Source organism: Lytechinus pictus, chromosome 9 (assembly GCF_037042905.1).
Source record: "Lytechinus pictus isolate F3 Inbred chromosome 9, Lp3.0, whole genome shotgun sequence".
NCBI lineage: Eukaryota > Metazoa > Echinodermata > Echinoidea > Temnopleuroida > Toxopneustidae > Lytechinus > Lytechinus pictus.
Genome location: NC_087253.1, coordinates 25538042 through 25558154, shown reverse-complemented (window position 1 = coordinate 25558154; position 20113 = coordinate 25538042). Strand labels below are relative to the sequence as shown.

At 37.9% G+C, this 20113-nt stretch overlaps 1 protein-coding gene across 1 annotated transcript in view; it reads right to left on the bottom strand.

Moving 5' to 3' along the window:
* Positions 1-16853, bottom strand: part of LOC129268081 (abnormal spindle-like microcephaly-associated protein homolog) — a 34408-nt gene extending 17555 nt beyond the window's left edge. Inside the window, exons 1-11 of the mRNA XM_054905662.2 lie at positions 16754-16853; positions 13251-13659; positions 12292-12468; positions 9749-11519; positions 9291-9443; positions 7829-8062; positions 6016-6083; positions 3696-3837; positions 3100-3230; positions 2076-2251; positions 904-1040 (exon numbers count right to left, since the gene is read on the bottom strand). Coding sequence (XP_054761637.2) covers positions 904-1040; positions 2076-2251; positions 3100-3230; positions 3696-3837; positions 6016-6083; positions 7829-8062; positions 9291-9443; positions 9749-11519; positions 12292-12468; positions 13251-13595 — 3334 coding nt within the window. The 5' untranslated portion in view covers positions 13596-13659; positions 16754-16853. The remainder of the gene's footprint in view (positions 1-903; positions 1041-2075; positions 2252-3099; positions 3231-3695; positions 3838-6015; positions 6084-7828; positions 8063-9290; positions 9444-9748; positions 11520-12291; positions 12469-13250; positions 13660-16753) is intronic.
* Positions 16854-20113: the final 3260 nt, after the last annotated feature.

Genomic DNA, 20113 nt, shown 5'->3' with positions numbered 1-20113 from the left:
GAATAGTTTATCAAAAGGATCCAGGGGGGCATTTCATGAAAGGACTTGTCGGACGTTTTATCCGACAAGTCCTGTTTTATCCGACAGTTACCATAGTAACAGTACCTCTCAGCCAATCAACATCAGAGAAAGATGTCAGATCTGACAACTTGTCGGATGAAAATGTTGATGAAACACTCCCCTGATCACTACCTTATAAAACAAATGATGGATAATACATTCTCAAGCACACAATCTTTAATATTTAATGAAATCTGTTGCAACTCTGACAGGTTTAAAAAAAATAAAATAAAATACATAAAAAGGGGAGGAATTTATAAAGATACTTTCCAATATCAATGTCTTTAATTGTTCCATCTTGTTTCATACCTTCAACATCAGCGCCTCAGAAACCAAATATGGTGGGCAGAGGGATGTAAAAAAAAAAAAGGAAATTCAAAACCCCAAATTTAAATCTTAATTGCTTCAAATAATCTTAAAATCCCTATGGCCCGAATTCGCAAAGGTGGTTATGAAAACCATCGGTTGAAACCATGATTTATGCAGATTTCCTGTATAAATTACGCTCAATTTACCGCGTATACTGAAAATTGTCCAATCCCGATGTGTGCTTTTGTCACAGTGCGCCATATTGACGCCTGTTACCATGGTCATCCACGCTATTTTATTCACGAGTCCATCGTTTTTAATTAATGAGCCCACTTTTCAAAACAGTGGACTCATGAATGAAATAGAGCACTCACTATGGCAACAGGCGTAAATTTCGCACTGTGAAATTCTTAAATATGCACAATTAAATAAGCGTAATTGTACAGAAAATCTGCATAAACCGTGGGTTCAACCAATGGTTTTCAAAACCAGCTTTGTGAATGCGGGCCTACATTTTTCCATCTTATTCCCTACCTTCGACATCAATGCCTCTATCCTTGAGCATCTTGAATGCGACCTCTACGTTATGAACTTTCTGAAGCCGGCTGATGGCTGGTACACGAAGCTCCTTCGACAGGGCCCAGTTCTGGGTTAGTAGCTCTACCACACGTCTAGAGAAAAGGGAAATGGATTGGATTTTTGTGCTTGAATGAGAAGAATACATTACCAGGGGGCCGTTTCATAAAGCTGTTCGTAAGTTAAGAGTGACTTTAAGAACGACTGGTGATCCTTTTCTTACGCGCTTAACCATCGCCAATGATTATATCATTTACCACAAGAAAGGATCACCAGTCGTTCTTAAAGTCGCTCTTAACTTACGAACAGCTTTATGAAACACCCACCAGAGATGCCAACTTTGGTAGTGAAAAAATCATATTCTTTATTTCTTTTCATTATCCTATTTTCAAGCCTAAAATCCTACTTTTCTTTAAAATTTTGAAAAACATACCAAATAACCAAATAATTATCATTCCTGAAGTTTCAAAAATACTATTTAGTGTCGCTTTCCCCTTAAAAATCCTACTAAACAGGGTAAAATCCTACTACTTGACAGACCTGCATAACTTTTAAACATAAAAAAAGCATTCTTCTGTTAACCAGACTCCTGTCTTACAAAAAGTTGCAATAGATAACTCAAACTGGGATCGATCTTATATTGTGTAGTAGAATATAGATCAATCTGAGTTTAATTTTGAATCTGTCGCAAGTCTTTGTAAAAATGAAAAACTAAGGGCCAGAGCAGAAAAAGTTGCATTTGCAGTGCAAGTCCCTATTAATACATGCATTTTATTCGTTGAAAATCAAGATATGTTTGAACTTCCGGAAGTTGGTGCTGTTGCAACTCTTTAAGAAATGGGCTCCATATGTCATAAGATTCAATCATAAGAATAAAACAAATCAATTGGCTCAGAACTAGTTGGCTAAAAAAAATCACTGAATATTTGTTTCATCAAATGCTCCCCCCGTCATCAGAAGAGAAAAGTAAAATAGATGAGATCATGCAAAACTTAAAACTAACACAAGTCTAACCCCACCGTGGAAATTAACAGAAAGATTGTTGACAGCGAAGTAGAATTTGCCAAGCGGTCGTTGAACATGACTGACTGAGCAAGTAACATGATCAACATAATGCGCAACAAACTTACGCAAGTCTGACGCCACACCGGAGATCAACGGAGAGCTTGTTGACAGCGAAGTCAAACTCATCTAGTGGCCGTTGAACGTGCGTAACGGAATATCCGAGGAAGCTGAGATGACGTGTGATGTCGCCCTCTCCCTTCAAGTAACGACGAGAGAACTCGAGGAGAAGGTCTCGACTTGACTACAACAGGAAAAGAAAACAAGTTTTTTTAAATCTAATTATCATCGGAAGATACAAATCTGAAGAAAAGGGTTCTATGTATTTGAAATATGGTGAAACATGGGAGCAAAGCAATCAAATGCAAATCTATATTTGGGGTACCCAAAATCAATCATATGTCTTCCAATCAATTGCAAACTAGCAATCGATTGCTGATTTGACTAATCTTTGAGAGTAAGGCATCTATGATTCCCAGTTTACCCTAAGAAGGAAACATAACTTATAAAGTGGAATGGTTTCACAGCACACCATGGGCATACATTGGGTGATTTCGAGTTCATTGTTGACCTATTGGTGTTGGTGTTAGGTCAATTTTTACACGAGTATAACACCAAACATGAGACGAAGACGGTCCTGAAAAGTCACTCACTAGTTCTTGAGATGTCAAGAATATGATCTGGATCAGTTTTACAAACTCAGAATAGATTTTGGAGCTAGGGGAAGCAATCAAAATTCCAACACCAATGCCAATACTTGAAATCACCCAATGTGAACCGTGAAACCACCACACTCTTTCTTCATTGCCATGGAAAATTTCAGAGGTTACACTTTTAAAGGGTTACAGTATAACTTTGATGGCCAGTTAGGTCCTAACATGAAACCATTCCTTCAAATTACAAAGATAATTTTAATTCTGATTAAGTCGATTAAATACATGTAGGTACACAACTCAAACACTTACAGGAATTTCATGAATTGTTTGCATCGGTACAACATTTTCTTCTTTATCTCTGAAAAATCAAATTACGGATAAGTTGAATATCATATCGTTACAGTACTGTTACATTAACGTAACATATCTTCCATACCTTGACCTGAGCATCTTTGCAAAAGAGACAGGGGTCGTGATCTATGAGCCTGGTGAGCTTGGCACGGTCTAGGAAGAACACCAACATCAAGAACTTCTTCAGTGTAAACTGGGCCAGGGCAGCCTGGTAACCTAGGGTGGTGAGAGAAGGGATGAGGTTTGATGAATGCATATTCCAGGGGTGCGAGAAATCACAAATATAAAGAGCTGATAAAAGCTGAAGAGTGTTGAAACAGACTGAAATTGAAAGAGCTCCCATACTGTTTGTACTGAGGAAAGCTAAAATAAGTTGAAATTAAGTTAAAATCAAAAGCAAATCTAAATGAAATCAGCTTTAAAAAAAAGTTGAACTATCACATCCCTTTTATTCATTTCAATGAATGGGTATTACAATGTGAGGGCATTAACATCTAGTGGTTATGACTCTAGTCTTTCAATCACAGGGACGTGGGCTCAAATCTAAGCCAAGGCATGTTTCCTTTCTCATGAAATTTACCCACATTGTGCTGCACTCAACCCAGATGAGGTGAATGGATACCCAGAAAGATTAATTAATTCAGCAGTCAAAAAGAAAATTTAATTTCAAGGCTACTGTACCTGGTCCAAACAGGTTTGGCACTGTTGGATGGGCGTGAATGGCGGCAATGTCCGGGTTGCCAAGGAGACGAGTGACAACAAAGCGTGACATACCGTAGACATCACTGTTGTCCTGAATGGGCAGAAGCTCTCCATAGATGGTCTGGTGTAAACATACAAAAATAAAGAAGTTTACTAAAATGTTTTGTGGAATTACATGCATGTTTATAATTTTCTTTAAAGGACAAGTCCACCCCAACAAAAAGCTGATTTAAATAGAAAGAGAAAAATCAAACAAGCATAACACTGAAAATTTCATCAAAATCGGATGTAAAATAAGGAAGTTATAACATTTTAAAGTTTCGCCTATTTTCTCAAAACAGTTATATGCACATCCTGTTTGGTATGCAAATGAGGGGACTGATGACATCACCCACTCACTATTTCTTTTGTATTTTATTATATGAAATATGAAATATTTTGATTTTCTTGTCATTGTCATGTGAAACAAAGTTTCATTCCTCCCTGAACACGTGGAATTCCATTATTTTAACATTTTGTGGTTCAAGCAAGGGGGTCCTACATGTAATTGTCAAATTCGTGAAAATTGAAATATTGTATAATTCAAACAATAAAAAACAAAAGAAATAGTGAGTGAGTGACATCATCGACTCTCTCATTTGCATATCACTGAGTTGAGCATAGAACTGTTTTGTGAAAAATAAGCGAAACTTTAAAATGTCATAACTTTCTTAGTTTACATCCGATTTTGATGAAGTTTTCAGCGTTATTCATGTTTTATTTTTCTCTATTTATTTGAATCAACTTTTTTCTGGGGTGGACTTGACCTTTAAAGGTCAAGTCCACCCAAAAACGTTGATTTGAATAAATAGAGAAAAATCAAACTAGCAAAACGCTGAAAATTTCATCAAAATTGGATGTATAATAAGAAAGTTATGATATTTTAAAGTTTTGCTTATTTTTCACAAAACAGTAATATGTACAACTCAAATGAGACAGTCACTCACTATTTGTTTTGTTTTTTATTGTTTGAATTATACAATATTTCATTTTTCATAGATTTGACAATAAGGACCAATTTGACTGAATCATATAGTATTAATCAATGCTCATTCCACATGTTCAGGGAGGAATTAATCGTTGTTTCACTCGACAATGAGAAAAATAGAATACTCCCTATTTCATATAATAAAATACAAAAGAAATAGTGAGTGGATGACATCATCAGTCTCCTCATTTGCATACCTACCAGGATGTGCATATAACTGTTTTGTGAAATTAAGCAAAACTTTAAAGTGTCATAACTTTCTTTATATTTTACATCTGATTTTGATGAGATTTTCAGCATAATGCTTGTTTCATTTTTCTCTATTTATTCAAATCAACATTTTTCTGGGGTGGACTTGCCCTTTAAGCAAAATGGCAACGAAATCAACGTGTCCCTTTTGTCATCATTAATAATTTAGTTATTTTGTTGTGTTTAGTTCGCATATAATGTAACACTAATAATTTTGGCAACAGGACATAATCACACAGATGACTCTACCTAAGTTGAATCTCTGGGGCAACAGAAATTTGTTGGACTTTTATAGCAAAATTTGACAGTAGTTTAAGACGATGTTCATAAAACAGCATTTGCATATTCTAGTCTGGAATTTAAAAAATGATTGGAGTTAGGCGATTATTTGGAGCGTTGTGGCCCAGTGGATTAGTCTTCTGACTTTGAAACAGAGGTTTGTGGGTTCGAATCCCAGCCATGGTGTAATTTCCTTCAGCAAGAAATTCATCCACATTGTGCTGCACTCAACCCAGGTGAGGTGAATGGGTACCTGGCAGGAATTTATTCCTCGAAATGCCACGGCGCTGTAAAAGGCTGCGGGGCTAAAGCCGAGGTAATAATACCCAAGTCCTTTGGAAGCGCATAGGGACGTTATGACATAATGTGATATGCGCTATACAAGAACTGCGTTATTATTATTATTATTACAGGTATTTGACTTACGGAAGTTCAATCTTTGCACAGTGTACTGTAATGAATGACGATTATGGGTAGAGCAATTTCTTGGTTCATGGCAACTTCTAAACATTCATGATCCTCACATGATGGTAACATATGTGAACCTTACATTATTTTACACTACAGTGGCCTGTTGAATAAAAGTTACAATTATGGTAACTTTGCCATCCAATGGTAACTACCCACAAATCCTTGATTTTGATTGGCTGTTGAGCATTGTTACCATGGTAGTTACCATTGGATGGTGAAGTTACTGTAATAGTAACTTTTGTGCAACGGGGCCCAGAATTACATAGAACTTACCTCTAATCCAATTCGCAACCAAAGAGGATTGTAACAGAGGATGAGATTCAAAAGCTCCTGCTTTATACCTGAATAAGAAAGGAATGAAGGAATTACAATCCAAAACTAGAATCCTGGGGAGCATTTAACAGGGTGCTACATAAGCGCTTGCCCGGTTGCCCAGGGCAAGTAAAAGTTAAAGTCGGGCAAGTGTTTTGAAGTAAAGACCAAAACTACTTGCCCAAATGGGCAGACAAAATTATCACAGTAGAATGACCAAAATTAGGGTCAATATGATATATCAACCCTAAGTTTGGTCATGGCGGGCAAGATAAAATCACTTTGGAAAGAGAAATGCAATTAACAAGGATACATCAGTTCATGTCAAAAGAGAGAAAAAAAGTTCAATGGTTTATAAAACTACAATATTTTCTTATTTTCTCAAGGATTTTTTCGGGCAAGTGAAATAGATTTTCGTGCAAGTATATTCCAACTATTTAGAATTTTACTTGCCCGACAAGACAAGTGCTTCTAAAAAGTTATGTAGCACCCTGATTTGATGAAAATACTTCTTTTTTTAATGTTTTATCAGGGCCCCATCTTACAGAGAGTTACAATTGATCCAATCAATCATAACTCTATGGAAATCCATCAGTGTCATATTATTTTCTACAGGAAATTTGCAAAAGGTCCTTTGCAAACAAATGCGAACACACCAAATTGTCCAGATATCGATAAATTTATTATGCACCATATCTAGAAAATATTTTTAACAAACATGTGTTTTAGATGTTGTCATTGCTGGCTTCCCATAGTTGTGGTTGATTGGATCAATCGTAAGTCTTTGTAAGACGGCGCCCCAGATCTTACAAATTTCCATGATTTTGATTAGTTAGCTGAGAAGCACTGTCACTGTCAGATAAAACAGGACTTTGTCAGAAAAAAACATCCGACAAGTCTTTTCATGAAAAGCTCCCCTTCTTGGTGAATATGACTGAGACAAATCCCTTGGAACAACAAAAATCTCTTGAACTTAGAAGAAACAGTTTTTAGGCACAATCTGATCTAAAAAATTACTTAAAGGACAAGTCCACCCCAGCAAAAAGTAGATTTGAATGAAAATAGAAAAATCCAACAAGCATAACACTGAAAAAATTTCATCAAAATTGGATGTAAAATAAGAAAGCTATGACATTTTAAAGTTTTGCTTAATTTCACAAAACAGTTATATGCACATTCTGTCGGTATGCAAATGAGGAGACGGATGACGTCATCCACTCACTATTTCTTTTGGATTTTATTATATAAAATAGGGAATATTCAATTTTTCTCCTCATTGTCGAGTGAAACAACGATCATCGACTGTCTCATTTGAGTTGTGCATACACATCCGATTTTGATAAAATTTTCAGCGTTTTGCTAGTTTGATTTTTCTATATTTATTCATATCAACATTTTTCTGGGGTGGACTTGATCTTTAAACTTTTGGTGATTATCTGACGGACAGAAGGTCGACTTATGCAAACCTCACTGTATTTCATAAAAGAATGGCAAGGCTTCAGTAACAAATTTATCTCTCAGCCAATCACATGGCATCATATACTACATGTAACAGAAGTTTGCAACTTTTCATTGATGACAAGTTTAATAAAAAAGGGTCTACTGTGAATGTGTATTAGATCAGATTTGATTCCAGAATCTACCAAACAAAATGTAAATTCGATAACAAGCAACAAGAATCAAAGGTTCACCTTACAAACAATATGTTAAAAGAGAAGAGAATAGTGTTTCTGAAAAATGTTACAGAAAGAAAGAGTGGTGCAGATTCTCTTACCAAGATCAGCATGAAGCATCTTATCTTCGCGGATGACGATACGTCCCTTCTCAACCTCCGCTTCAACCTTCATCATGACCCTAATAACCGGTTCACTCTGGAAGACGATGCACGCCCCGCGACGGAGACGGTTCAGGCGACGTTTGGCGGTGTAGGCCCGGAGGGATATGTCCTCCCGGGAAGGGGCAGGGCCAACCTTGCTGGCGCCTTCCAGGCAGAGGAGGTGGGCGTCGACTGTAAGGGGAAGGGAGAGGGAGGAGAGTAATCTTGATATAAAGGGGTGTAGCAAGAAAATATTTGCAATCAATTGCAAGTTTTTATTGCAATCTAAAAATTTAATCTTAAAGGGGAATCCAACCCAAAATAAAAACTTGTTTTTATAAGAAAAAGAAAAATCAGACAAGTTGATAGGTGAAAGTTTGAACAATATTGGACAAACAACAAGAAAGTTATGAATTTTTAAAAGTTGTAAATATTCGTAATCACTATACTCATGGAGACTTCAAATTGGCCGCATATGGGATGTCATAGTGATGTAAGGCAAGGACTACTCTTCCATGTACTCCAATACATATTATGGCTAAGATGTAATTTTTCCCAAAAATTTCACTTCAAATTATATTTTTCTTTCATGAGGACATTAAACAATATACTACCTGGGTTATATTTAGATTACTGCCCCAGGGGAATGGATACTTAGGAGAAAACCACAAATCCCTGATAATAAAGTACATGGCCTATGGAAAAGTTGTCCTTGCCCCTTGTCATAATTTACTTACACAGTTGCCAATTTGAAATGTACATCCTATTAGTGATCTCAATTTTAAAGCAGCTATAACTTTCTTATTGCTTGTCCGATTTCTTTCAAACTTTCACCATTCTGTTTAATTTATTTTTCTCCTTCCCAACACAACATTTTATGGCCAAGGCTGGATTCCCCTTTAATTAAACATATCTTAGGGTTTTTAGATGAAGCAAATCAGCGTACACTCCTTGTTGCAAGAGAAGATCAGAAATGAATTTTTAAAAAATTACAATTTACATGATTGATTCGGGGACCCCAAATAGATTTGCATTTGATCAAAAGTTACTTGCAATGCAGTTACGCCCCAAATAAAGATAGTCATTAAAAGAGCATACTTTGAAATGCCCACTTATCTTATGACTTTCAAATAGGAAACCCTTATTCGGGCAGTGGATCGGTTGTGAGGAGGGACATATGTTATGGGGAGGGGGGAAATATTTTTTATTGCTTTAGGAAGTGACATTCCACAAATTTTCTGCTCACGGCACAAATGCAGCAGTCTGAAACCATTTACAATCATACTTCAATTTTGCTTAGAATTTCTTCAAATGCAGAAGTGTACATCGTCTAGACCTGTAGATCTAACACTTTCAAGAACAAGATAATTTTGGTTCACACTTTCAAGATACAAAACTTCTTTCCTCTGACAAAACTTACTTTTGACATTCTTGTTGGGATCCTTTGGAGTATCAATGTCTGGCGTGAGGACATAGTTCAACCAACAGGTGAAGGCTCTGTCCTGCTTCTCCATCCATCGCTCATCGTAGAAGATGTTCTTTGCTGCGAACGGGAGTGGGTGACGCGGCAAGGCTGAGGAAAAAGATAGGAGGTCATGGTTATCTCTAAAGTCTGAACGATATTGGTTCTGGGTTAGATGACTAGATATAGAATGCAAAAGGAATCTTAGGGGTTTAATGAACAGTTTGAATTTAATTGAACAGAATAATTCAGGACCATCTACATATATAATGCATTTCAACCAGGCATAAGTAACATTTCCAACTACAAATATTAGCTGGGCATCAATAACCCAATTGCCACCCACACCCAACACATACGTTTTCAGAGTAGTCAATTCAGATGCAAGTGCTACTTGTGAGAGGAAATGTAATTACCTGATCTTGTGGGCTTGATCAACTGCAGCTTGGCCATCGGTACTCCTTTGACAGCCCTTGGTGCCTTTGGCTTGGCCTTTGGCTTGAACGAAGCAGGGGCCTTGGCTGGCATGGCCTTGCCAGTGGCCGCTGCCTTTCTCAAGGCAACTGTCCGATTGAATTGTCTTGAAGATGAAAGACTTGTCCCACTCTTGTCAATGCTTGCATTCTTTGACCTCAGGGTCTCTTTGGCAGACTTCTTGTGCTCTGGTGATGGACGACTCTTCTTTGGCTCGGCCATATCTGAGATAGGATCACTGAGTCTCTTGCGATTGAGACGTCCAGTGACAGTGCTCTTGTGGATGGTGAAGTCTTCTTTGGCTTTGAGAGACGGTGCTTGCTTTGATGATGGAGCAGATGTGGTGGTTCTTGAGGAAGGTCTGCTGATGGGTCTTTTTTTAGCTGCGGGCCTCGCACCGGGACTTCGCTTGCTGCTTCCCAGAGAAACCCTCCATGAAGCTCCTTCCTGCTTGGACCTTGGTTTCTGGACATTGGCAGTGCCTTTAGGTGATGTGGAAGCTTTGGATCCACCACCGAGCGAAATGCGCCAAGACTGCCCCTTTTGCGTAGACTTGGGTACAGGTGATGGAACCAGATTTTCCTCCTTTTCCTCAAGAATTACACAGGGCTCTCTTTCTGCTGATGGCTCAGGAATTTCATCAGATTTAACATATTCCTCTGGATCATCCGCTGTACCAGAAGGGTCCATGGACTGCAAAGGCTCGCACTCAGAATCTAACACTACATCAAAGGATTCAGTACATTCCTCAGGTTGTGTGTCTTTGCAGACAAATTCTTCTCCATTTTGCTTTGACGGTTCACTCATTTGTACTCCATCCTCATTATCAATGTCTTGAACATCATCAGGAAGCTCTGTTTTATCCTTTTGTCCTTTTTCAACATCATCAAAGACCTCATTGGTTTGTTTCACCTCTTCCAGAGAGTCATCCTCAATACTATTCTCAGGCTGATCATAATCGGTCAAGAAAAAAGGAGCAGAAGCAGGGTTGACACTGTCATCGATCCTTGTAGATGACAACCGTGCACCTACAGTGTCCGCAAGTGGCTCAAATACTGATGACGCAGGAGTGGCCATGATCTTGCTGATCTCTGCTTCATTGGGCATCAGAAAGGCCAGGTGATGCGGTTGCAGACCATTCTCGTCATCATCCAATCTGGATGCAGGAGAGGAGCTTTTGGTCACCGTCAAAGTCTGCTCTTTGGACAACCTCCGCAGAGGTCCTGCTTCCTTCTCAAGGGCAGCCTTGCGCAGGTCCTGGTTGCCTGTTGACTTCAGAAGTGGAGACATGCCATCACAAAGTACCAGCATCTCCTTCCGCGGTTCCGTCTGCATCTTCCCATCAGCAAAAGGTGATTCTCCTGTAATCTCCATCATGGCCTTTGCTGTGAGCTGAGGACTGAAGGTGCATACCTTGTCTCCGACCATGACTCTTTCCGTCTCACCCTGGGGCAGTGTCTTCCGGGGCGTCAGGATCCTCTCCAGGACTGTCCCAACTGACCTGGCACGAGCTTTCTTTGTTCCAGGGGTGTCAGCTTCCTTTCCAACCACCCTCATCTTGTTTTCCTTCCCCACGTCAGGATACGGTTGGGATCTGGGCGACTTCTTTTGCACAAATGTTTCACGACGCGAATTGGTGACGGCCACGCTCCGTCTCGTCTGGACAGCTTGGCCTTTACGCGCAGTGAAAGTGGATCTCCTATTAATATTTTTCTGCAAACGAAAAAAGGAACATATCACAATGATCATATAACCAACTCATGAGCATGCACTACTTAAGTAAAATCAAAATTGAAACATAGAAATTAAGCTCCGCTTGTTTGCACATTTGTGTAACATCAGATTAACTAATAAACATCATCCGCACTATTAACATTTTTATAATTACCTTTTCTTCTCATTTTCCAAGATAAAATTGTATCATGGCCCTTCTAAATGCATGCATTCATAGCAAAATTTGAAGTGGATAACCAATCAAACTATCATGATGATGGACAAACAATTAAAAAAAATAATAATTTCAGTGGGTAGAGGCATTTGAAGCATCACCATTCAAAGATATTTCTCTTTGAAACTGAAATTGCATTCATGAGCAATTACGATTTGCAGTCTACTGCCCTTCTGGCATTAACTTCAGAGGCCCCTATTCTGAAATCAGGTTTAACTTTAATAGACCATGGTCTAACTCTGTGCTAAAATTATGGGAAACCAAAAGTGTCAAAATTTTTATTAAGTTGTACTTTCTTATGTTTACTGTGCTCTTTCCTGATTCATCCATGGTGAAGACAATCATCTATTAAATACTTCCTAGACAACTATGAATGATTTCAGAGCCAAATGAGCTGGAATATTATATCCCTATTGTTAGTGATTAGGTAACAATTTGCTATCCATACTTAAACCACAACTTTAAACATGAATTTAAGTTAAACCCGAGTTCAGAATACAGACCAGAAGGTTCAGAAGAAAATCAAATTGTACCAACCTTTTTCTTAGGGACCTTGACTGTCCCAAGAATAATCAGCTGAAGGCGAAAAGCGCCCTCACACTTGAAAGTGACAAGCTCTCTGACATTTTTCTCGTCACTGGGAGTCCATGAAACAGGAATGTCTATTGACTGGTTGCCTTCGATCTCCCACGCAGTCTCTGGAAGTGAAAACCCCTACAAGGAACACCAAAGTGATTTAAGTTTTTAAAAAAAGACCAGTCATGTGTGAGATTTTCTGTGAATTGTCGTGAGATCGCAGGCATCGTGTACAATGTACATGGGGACTGGCTGTGATACAGATGTGAGGAGATGGAGGGGGGGGGGGATGAGCAAGAGACTCAAAGGCATTAGACTTGGTAAATGTATTTATGCATTGTTCTTTCATCATCTCCACAGACTAAGTACATGTATAGTAATCAACCACATACAGTGCTCAATTTTAACAGACTGTTCAGTGATCAAGGAGAGTCTACAGTCACACCATATGGTTAGTTTTCTAATGGTGGTCGAATGAGTCAAATACTTGGCCATCTCATGGCATTATTTCACATGTATCAGGAATATGCAATGACATGTGTTAATAACATCTCCTAGGTCGAATTTCACCCAAGTTGAACAGATTTCTATGGTCCTAAGAGATTGGACTTAGGCAAAGTCACCTGAAAATAAAACTAGTCCCACCCCCCCCCTCCCCACCCGAACTCCATTGACAAGGTGCTTGGCGACTTTCATCTACCATTAAAAAGTCCCTGCTGACAACCCTGCCTATAATCTATACTTGGGGTGAAAAAAAGAACTACATGTAATTACTTTAAATCATGTTCTAGGGGAAAATAAGCAAAATGATTACCTCAAAGGAAACATCATAAAACCATCTGACTCTCTTTGTAAATAGAATAATATTCTGATTGGTCAATTAATACCTGAACATAACACAATTACCAAGATGTCCTCACCTTTTGAAATGGAAATTTCTCCAGCTCCACATCTTGGGGAAAGTCATGGGGGTTCTCGAGCCTCAGGGTCAGTTCTTTGGTGCTTCCGAGTCTTACATTGTCATAGGAAAGCATCACCTTCTTTGTAAAGTGGGTGATCTGCAGGGTCGGGATCTCCTCTTCCCTGTGCTCCTCGAGACGCGTTGTCGCATCGGATGCCGACTTCATCGGCGTGCCCTGCCCGCAGAACCAAGAGCGTCGTTTGCTCCGCTCCTTCGTTGGCGTGGGATCCGTCGTCGGGGTGTGGGCCTTCATCCAGGGATCCGTGAGAACCGGCATACCCCTTTTTGGATCCGAATCATCCATGGTTAATGCGTGAAGAAGCCTTGAAATCAAGAAACTTGCAGGCTTCTCAGAAGATAGTAACCATCTGGAAGTGTGGAAATAAAAGTATTAAAAATCTAATAAAGGACAAGTCCACTCCAACAAAAAGTTGATTTGAATAAATAGAGAAAAATCCAACAAGCATAACACTGAAAATTTCATCAATATCGGATGTAAAATAAGAAAGTAATGACATTTTAAAGTTTCGCTTAATTTCACAAAACAGTTATATGCACATCCTGGTCTGTATGCAAATGAGGAGTGATGATTTCATCCACTCACTATTTTATTGTATTTTATTATATGAAATATGTATTCAAAATTTCTCCTCATTGTCAAGTGAAACTATTAATTCTTCCCTGAACATTTGGAATTAGGATTGTTTAATACTAGAGGGCTTACTCAAGTTGGTCCTTAATGTCAAATAAAAAAAAAATGAAATATTGCATAATTCAAACAATAAAAAAATAAAAGAAACAGAGAGTGATGGACATCATCTACTGACTCACCTAGTTGTGCATATCACTGTTTTGTGAATAATAATCAAGACTTTAAAATGTCATAACTTTCTTATTTTACAGATCTGATTTTGATGAAATTTTCAGTGTTATGCTAGTTTGATTTTTCTCTATTTATCCAAATCAATATTTTCCTTGGGTGGACTTGACCTTTAATGTTTGAATGACATAGTCATGATAGTGAATCAAACATACATTAATCACAGAAATATTCAAGGAATTATTTAAAAATGACAGAGAGCTCTTTTCAAGTGCAGAGATCCCAACCTGATCAAGAACATTTCAGTATCTTAAAGGCTGATAATTAGTATTTTGGATAAAAATCAGTATTTTCACAGAAATACCACAGGTTCGGGTAGGTTGAGCGTAGTAAAGCGGAAGTGGCCAGTGGAGTGGAGAATGCACTAACCTTGAGCCTCACTAAGTCTAAGGCAAGCTAAGTTAAGTATACCCAGTTGTTGTGTGTCCGGACGATCAATTTTAGAAAGACATTTGGAAAAATTTACAAGCGAAGTTTCATCAATTTTTAGTAAAAAATGTTAGGAAATATTAATAGAGAACAAAATAGAAGATGATTGAATTCATATTTTTAGTGTAATCCAAAGACAAAAAAGAAGGCTTCAAAAATATAAAGTGTCCGGGCACCCGACCGACCCCTCATCCTACGTAGACGCTCTGTCAGTCACTGTCAGCATGGTCAGTCTGTCTTAGAACATAAACATTCTAATTTAACAGTAGAGGCGCACGGCCAATATAGAAGACTCTCTCCAATATGGGAGATAATCTCCCATATTAGAGACTTGCTTTGCAAAAGAACAAAAGAAACACCACCATTAACAAGTTTAATTTTTTACACCCAAAATTTTGTCGCACTGAGGTCAGAAGCCCATTTTTATTTTGTGTGGATGACAACAAAAATCCTTATCAAAACAAAAGTACATGTACTGGGGGCCGTTGCAGAAAGAGCTGCGTTTAAACGCAAGTCAAAAAATCAATCGCAAGTCCAAAATGCGCGCTGTTGATTGGTTGAAAATGAAGTTGCGCATGATTTTTAAAGATGCGTTTGATTGCAACTCTTTCTGCAACGGGGCCCGTATGTAGAAGGTAAATTTTTAATGTAGACGGTGAAAAGGGGAAATTTTTCATGAGGAATCTGCTTATCACATTTTTCATGTTTTTATTTGCCACCAAGGTAATCCTTTTGAAGCAAATGTAAACAAAGGAAATTGGTCTCCAAACTGGAGACAGTCTCTGAAATTGGATACCCAAAGTCTTTACAAAAAGTCTCTGGGTAAGTGATATTGGATTTGGAGATAATCTCTCTCGGTGGGAGACAGTCTCCCATATTGGCCTAGACCAAAAGCTTCGGTCTCTGTTTATTGTTATGTTGGTTGTTCAGCTGACCTCCGTTGGCTTCACTCACCAAATACAGAGACCAAAGTTCTAGCGCGATCTGTACAGGGGACTCAATGGCCATATGACATGTTTATGTACTAAGTTCGGATAAAACTGGGAAGTGAAGTTGCGCGACAGCCGAGGTAAGTCACTGTTTTTGTTCCTTTTAACTTCATTTTTCCCCATTTTTTGGCAATTAATGCCAAGACTAGAGGGAATATTAATTTCCATTTCGGTCGCGTTAATTTTCAAAAGTTTGATTCATTAAAAAATTTAAAGACAAAATTTGAAGAGCCCCGACAGGGGGATTTTGCATTGTAAGTCCCCTAATGGTGGCTGCACGATAGCGAGCCGTCTATGTAAGAGAAATTTAAAAAAAAACTCCTCGAAACAGACGGCTGCCACTAGTAGTAGTACTAGCACTACTCACTAGCTCAGCCTCAGCTGTCTAATAAGTAATATAATTGGCCGTGCACCTCTACTGTTTAATTGTTAACATGTAAAAAGGAGCAGGAGTTCCATACTTTAAACTAAGCCCAACTCAGAGCCTAGCTTCTAATTAGAAGAACAGCGAGGTTCGTTAATATCCGTCCCCGAGGCGACTCTGATCCCATCTCTCCATTCCTCACAAAGAGGTCATAACCAGAAATTACAAGTACCATTTGCTAGGACACAGACACTGCAAAAAAGCTACTTTCCTGACGCAACCAGGCTATGGAACGCTCTTCCACAGGTCGCCGTCTCATGTCATGTACCTCTCTTCCAAGTTTCAAAAGGGAGGTACAGAAAATCCAGCTCCGTTAACTTTCTACGGATGTCTTTTTAGCTGCACACTCTTGAGTTTATTTTAGACCCCTCATTTGAGACACTGTACATACATTGCACCTGCACAACAGTACGACAATACGCCAGACGGTGGCCTGTACTAGTTATAGAGAAGAAGAAGAGGTCTCTGGCTGCTGTGCCGGCCTTTGACTTTGTCAGTGTGTAGCTGCTGCTGCATACTTGCCTTTTTTGCCCCGCGCCCCGCCCGCCGACTCGAAGGCGACCGCGGTGACCAGAAAGTGTGTTCGATGCTGCTTGCCAGTCGCCACCCGCTGCTTGTCCAACTCTCTTTCCTCTCACTCACTGTCTCTCAAAAACAAACACAGATCGTAATCTTTATAGCACATGCATAAATATAGACCAATATATAATTATTTTATCATAAAATCTCTTAATACATACCACTTTTCACGATCGTCAATGCACGTTTACGTTTGCCATCTTCATCGGCGAAGAATCATAATATGCACGGCACAATACAAATTTCGCACGTTAGGTGAATGGGCTTCGAATGGACCAATGAGACCGAAGCACAAAAGCGTATCAGCCAATAGGCGATCGAGGATGCATAGCCATTTTTAAATGGCCCCGTATACGTATGCATGTTTTTCGGTGCAGTGAAGCTTGTCGATGTATAATGCAAGGGTGGGGGGGGGGGGGCACCGATCTACGATTTCAGTAAAACAAACTAAAAAGGTTAATACCATTATACCAAGATTTTTTACCTGACTGCTAAGAAAGCACGAATGCCTGTTAGCAAGCAACCAGAGGACCAACGGCTTAAGGTCCTCTCTGAGGGACCTGGTAAAGATATTACCAAAGGGCACCACTTGGGAATCGAACCTGGGTCACTGGAATCCGAAATCCCCACTCTACCGACTGAGCTATCGCGCCTCCAATCATCAATTGTTTATTTTTTGCTCTTATATAGTAGGCCTATATATTCATTATGAAATTATTCTTACTGTTTTTTTTTATTTTTTTTATTTTTATTATTATCTTATTATTATTATTATCATCATCATTCTAGGCCTATGATCATTGTTAGATCGAGGTGCATATTCTAATTCATTAAGTACTGTTGTCTTTAAAAAAATATATATTATCATATATATATATCCGTTTAACCGTTTTTATATATTGTTAAATGACAGAGTTAAATATTCAGAAGGAATTGGGGCCTTTAGATATGCTTGAAGTTCACCCTGACAAAAAGTTTATTGTAAAAGTAGCAGAAAAAATAATAGAAAATGTTGCAGAAGATTTGAGAAACATATACATCAAAGAATAGAGTTATTAGAATTTTAATTTGATTTTTGACGTCATATGCGAGCAGCTCAATTGTATGGTAAAAAATCAATTTATGTTATTTTCTTAGAAAATGGAAATTGGTTTTTACTGTACCTTCCATACAACTATAGGCAAATCAGTTCACACCTGTTGCTAAAAAGAAAAAAATAATGATCACGAACCACTACCAAAAATGAAATTCATGCAAATTATATTACATAACATATGGGCCAGCTGCTTGTTTATGACATCACAAATCCAAAACTTGATATTCTAATAATTTTCTTAATTGTTAATGGATTTTTCCCAAACCTTTACCAATATAATTTTTATTTTTTCTGCTATTTTTAAAGCAAACTTTTCTTCAGGGTGATTGAACTTTCCCTTTAAGGTCTTGAAAAATACTTTGTCAATACTTTTTCTGATTTATTTTCCCTGACTAAAATGTATGCCCACTTTAATGATCTCGGTCTCACCCCCGTCTCTCTCTTTCTCTGTCTCCATCTTGCTACCCATCTCTTTTTCACATTCAAACATCCGAGGGGGGGGGGCAGTCAAATGTATTGCTCTACACATGAGTGACCAAATTATTTCCAAACACACCCTAAACAAGTTTTTTCTCTGGGTGCAAAATAACCCCCTAAACAAGTTTTTCGCCGGCTTTATTTACACAATTTGGCCCCTAAACAAGTTGTCGCCAAAATATGACCTCGGGGGAAAGAACATACTCTACACACGTTTGGCTATTCTTAAAAAAAGATTTGGGGAAAAAAATACCCTTAATACGTTTGACCCCGCGATTGACCATTGACCAGTCTTTCAAAAACCACCTTTTTTCTTAAAAATGTGCACGCGCGGATCGCATCGAAAACTGGAAAAACACCCCTCTAAACGTGTTTATTTGGTCACGCATGTGTACAGTAATATATTTGACTTCCCACCCCCCCCCCCCTTCCCCCTGGGTTCAAACACTCTCCCTCGCTCAATACTGCTTTGGATTTGACTGAAATACACAATTTTGTTGCATTTTCATTCTTTTTTAATCGGTAAGGAAAATCTCCTGTATTACTGTAAATTCTCCAGGATACAAATACACATATTCAATGCAATAGTATTTGGGGAGTATATAACTACTATTCTTGTTATGTTTACTTCCATTTCTCATTTCTTTATTTCATTCTTATTTCTTTAATATAAAAGATATTATGTGCAAATATACAGTATAGCAAGACATTTAACCTATAAAATCCATGGATTTGAGCAAAATGGGAGAAATATACATTCTAATTCAGCTTAGAACTAAGCTGATTCTGCTTTTTGTTTTAGTAAGTGTTGAACTTGATAAGGAAATTCAAAGAGATAGTTTAAAGTCAATTTAAACCATTTTAAATGTCTCAATAAAACAAAACAAAATCATAGTGATTAATAACTTGCCATTATGTACCCTTATTATTACAAATTCAAACCCAGAGTAAAAACAGTTGCATTTTCATTAATAATATGACAAACAGGGATTTTGCAACATTTTCTTATGATAATAATCTTAAACAAAAACATGAAAAAGTACGAAAAGTAAATAAGGAAACAAGAACACAGTCAACTCATTTCATATTTTCATTTTTAATTAAATTCTCTTTTCTCCTATCGCATACGCTAGGATAACTTCTATATCTGATTTTCAACAATATGTCATTTCAAATAAAAATACAATCATATATCATCATCTTCCTATTATCAAGAAACTTAAAGAAATGCTGAAATCATATCTTCCCCCTCATCTTCATATTAATTATGACGTAGTATTACCTGGATTAAATATCACAAATCTCAGCAAATGATTGTAGGATTGGCTTCAATAATCCATAGCAAGAATTTTTGTATGCATACACTGCAAAAACACTGGTGTTGATTTAACACCGGCCCGGAATCTATATATGTCCACACCAGAGAAGTATTGAAAGACCAGTTTGGAATCAAACCGATGTTGTTTTAATACCAATTGGTGTTGTAAAAACACATATCTGGTGTTAGACCAAAACCAAACTGGTGTTGTTTAACACTTCTCTGGTGTGGACATATATAGATTCCGGGCTGGTGTTAAATCAACACCGGAGTTTTTGCAGTGTACAGTCAAGGAAAATCAATTGTATGATTAAACACTAAGTTTTGTGAAAACAGCCCCGATCTGGATACCACCTGTATAGAAACTGGGCACACACCTATCTTATCAAGACAGGTTTTTCTCAATCATAGATATGAGTTACATCACTGATGGTCGGGTAAAACATCTCTTTTTTCCAAGCCATCTGAGAAAAAGCTTCATTATTAGAAATATTGCAATGGTGACCACCCTAATATTGTCTGAAAAACCACACCCTTATTTACATAGAAAGTTGCCATCTAAAAGTCATAACTCTAAAATATAACTTTTCTGAACCATTCTCAATTTTATGAAATATTGTTTAAACAGCT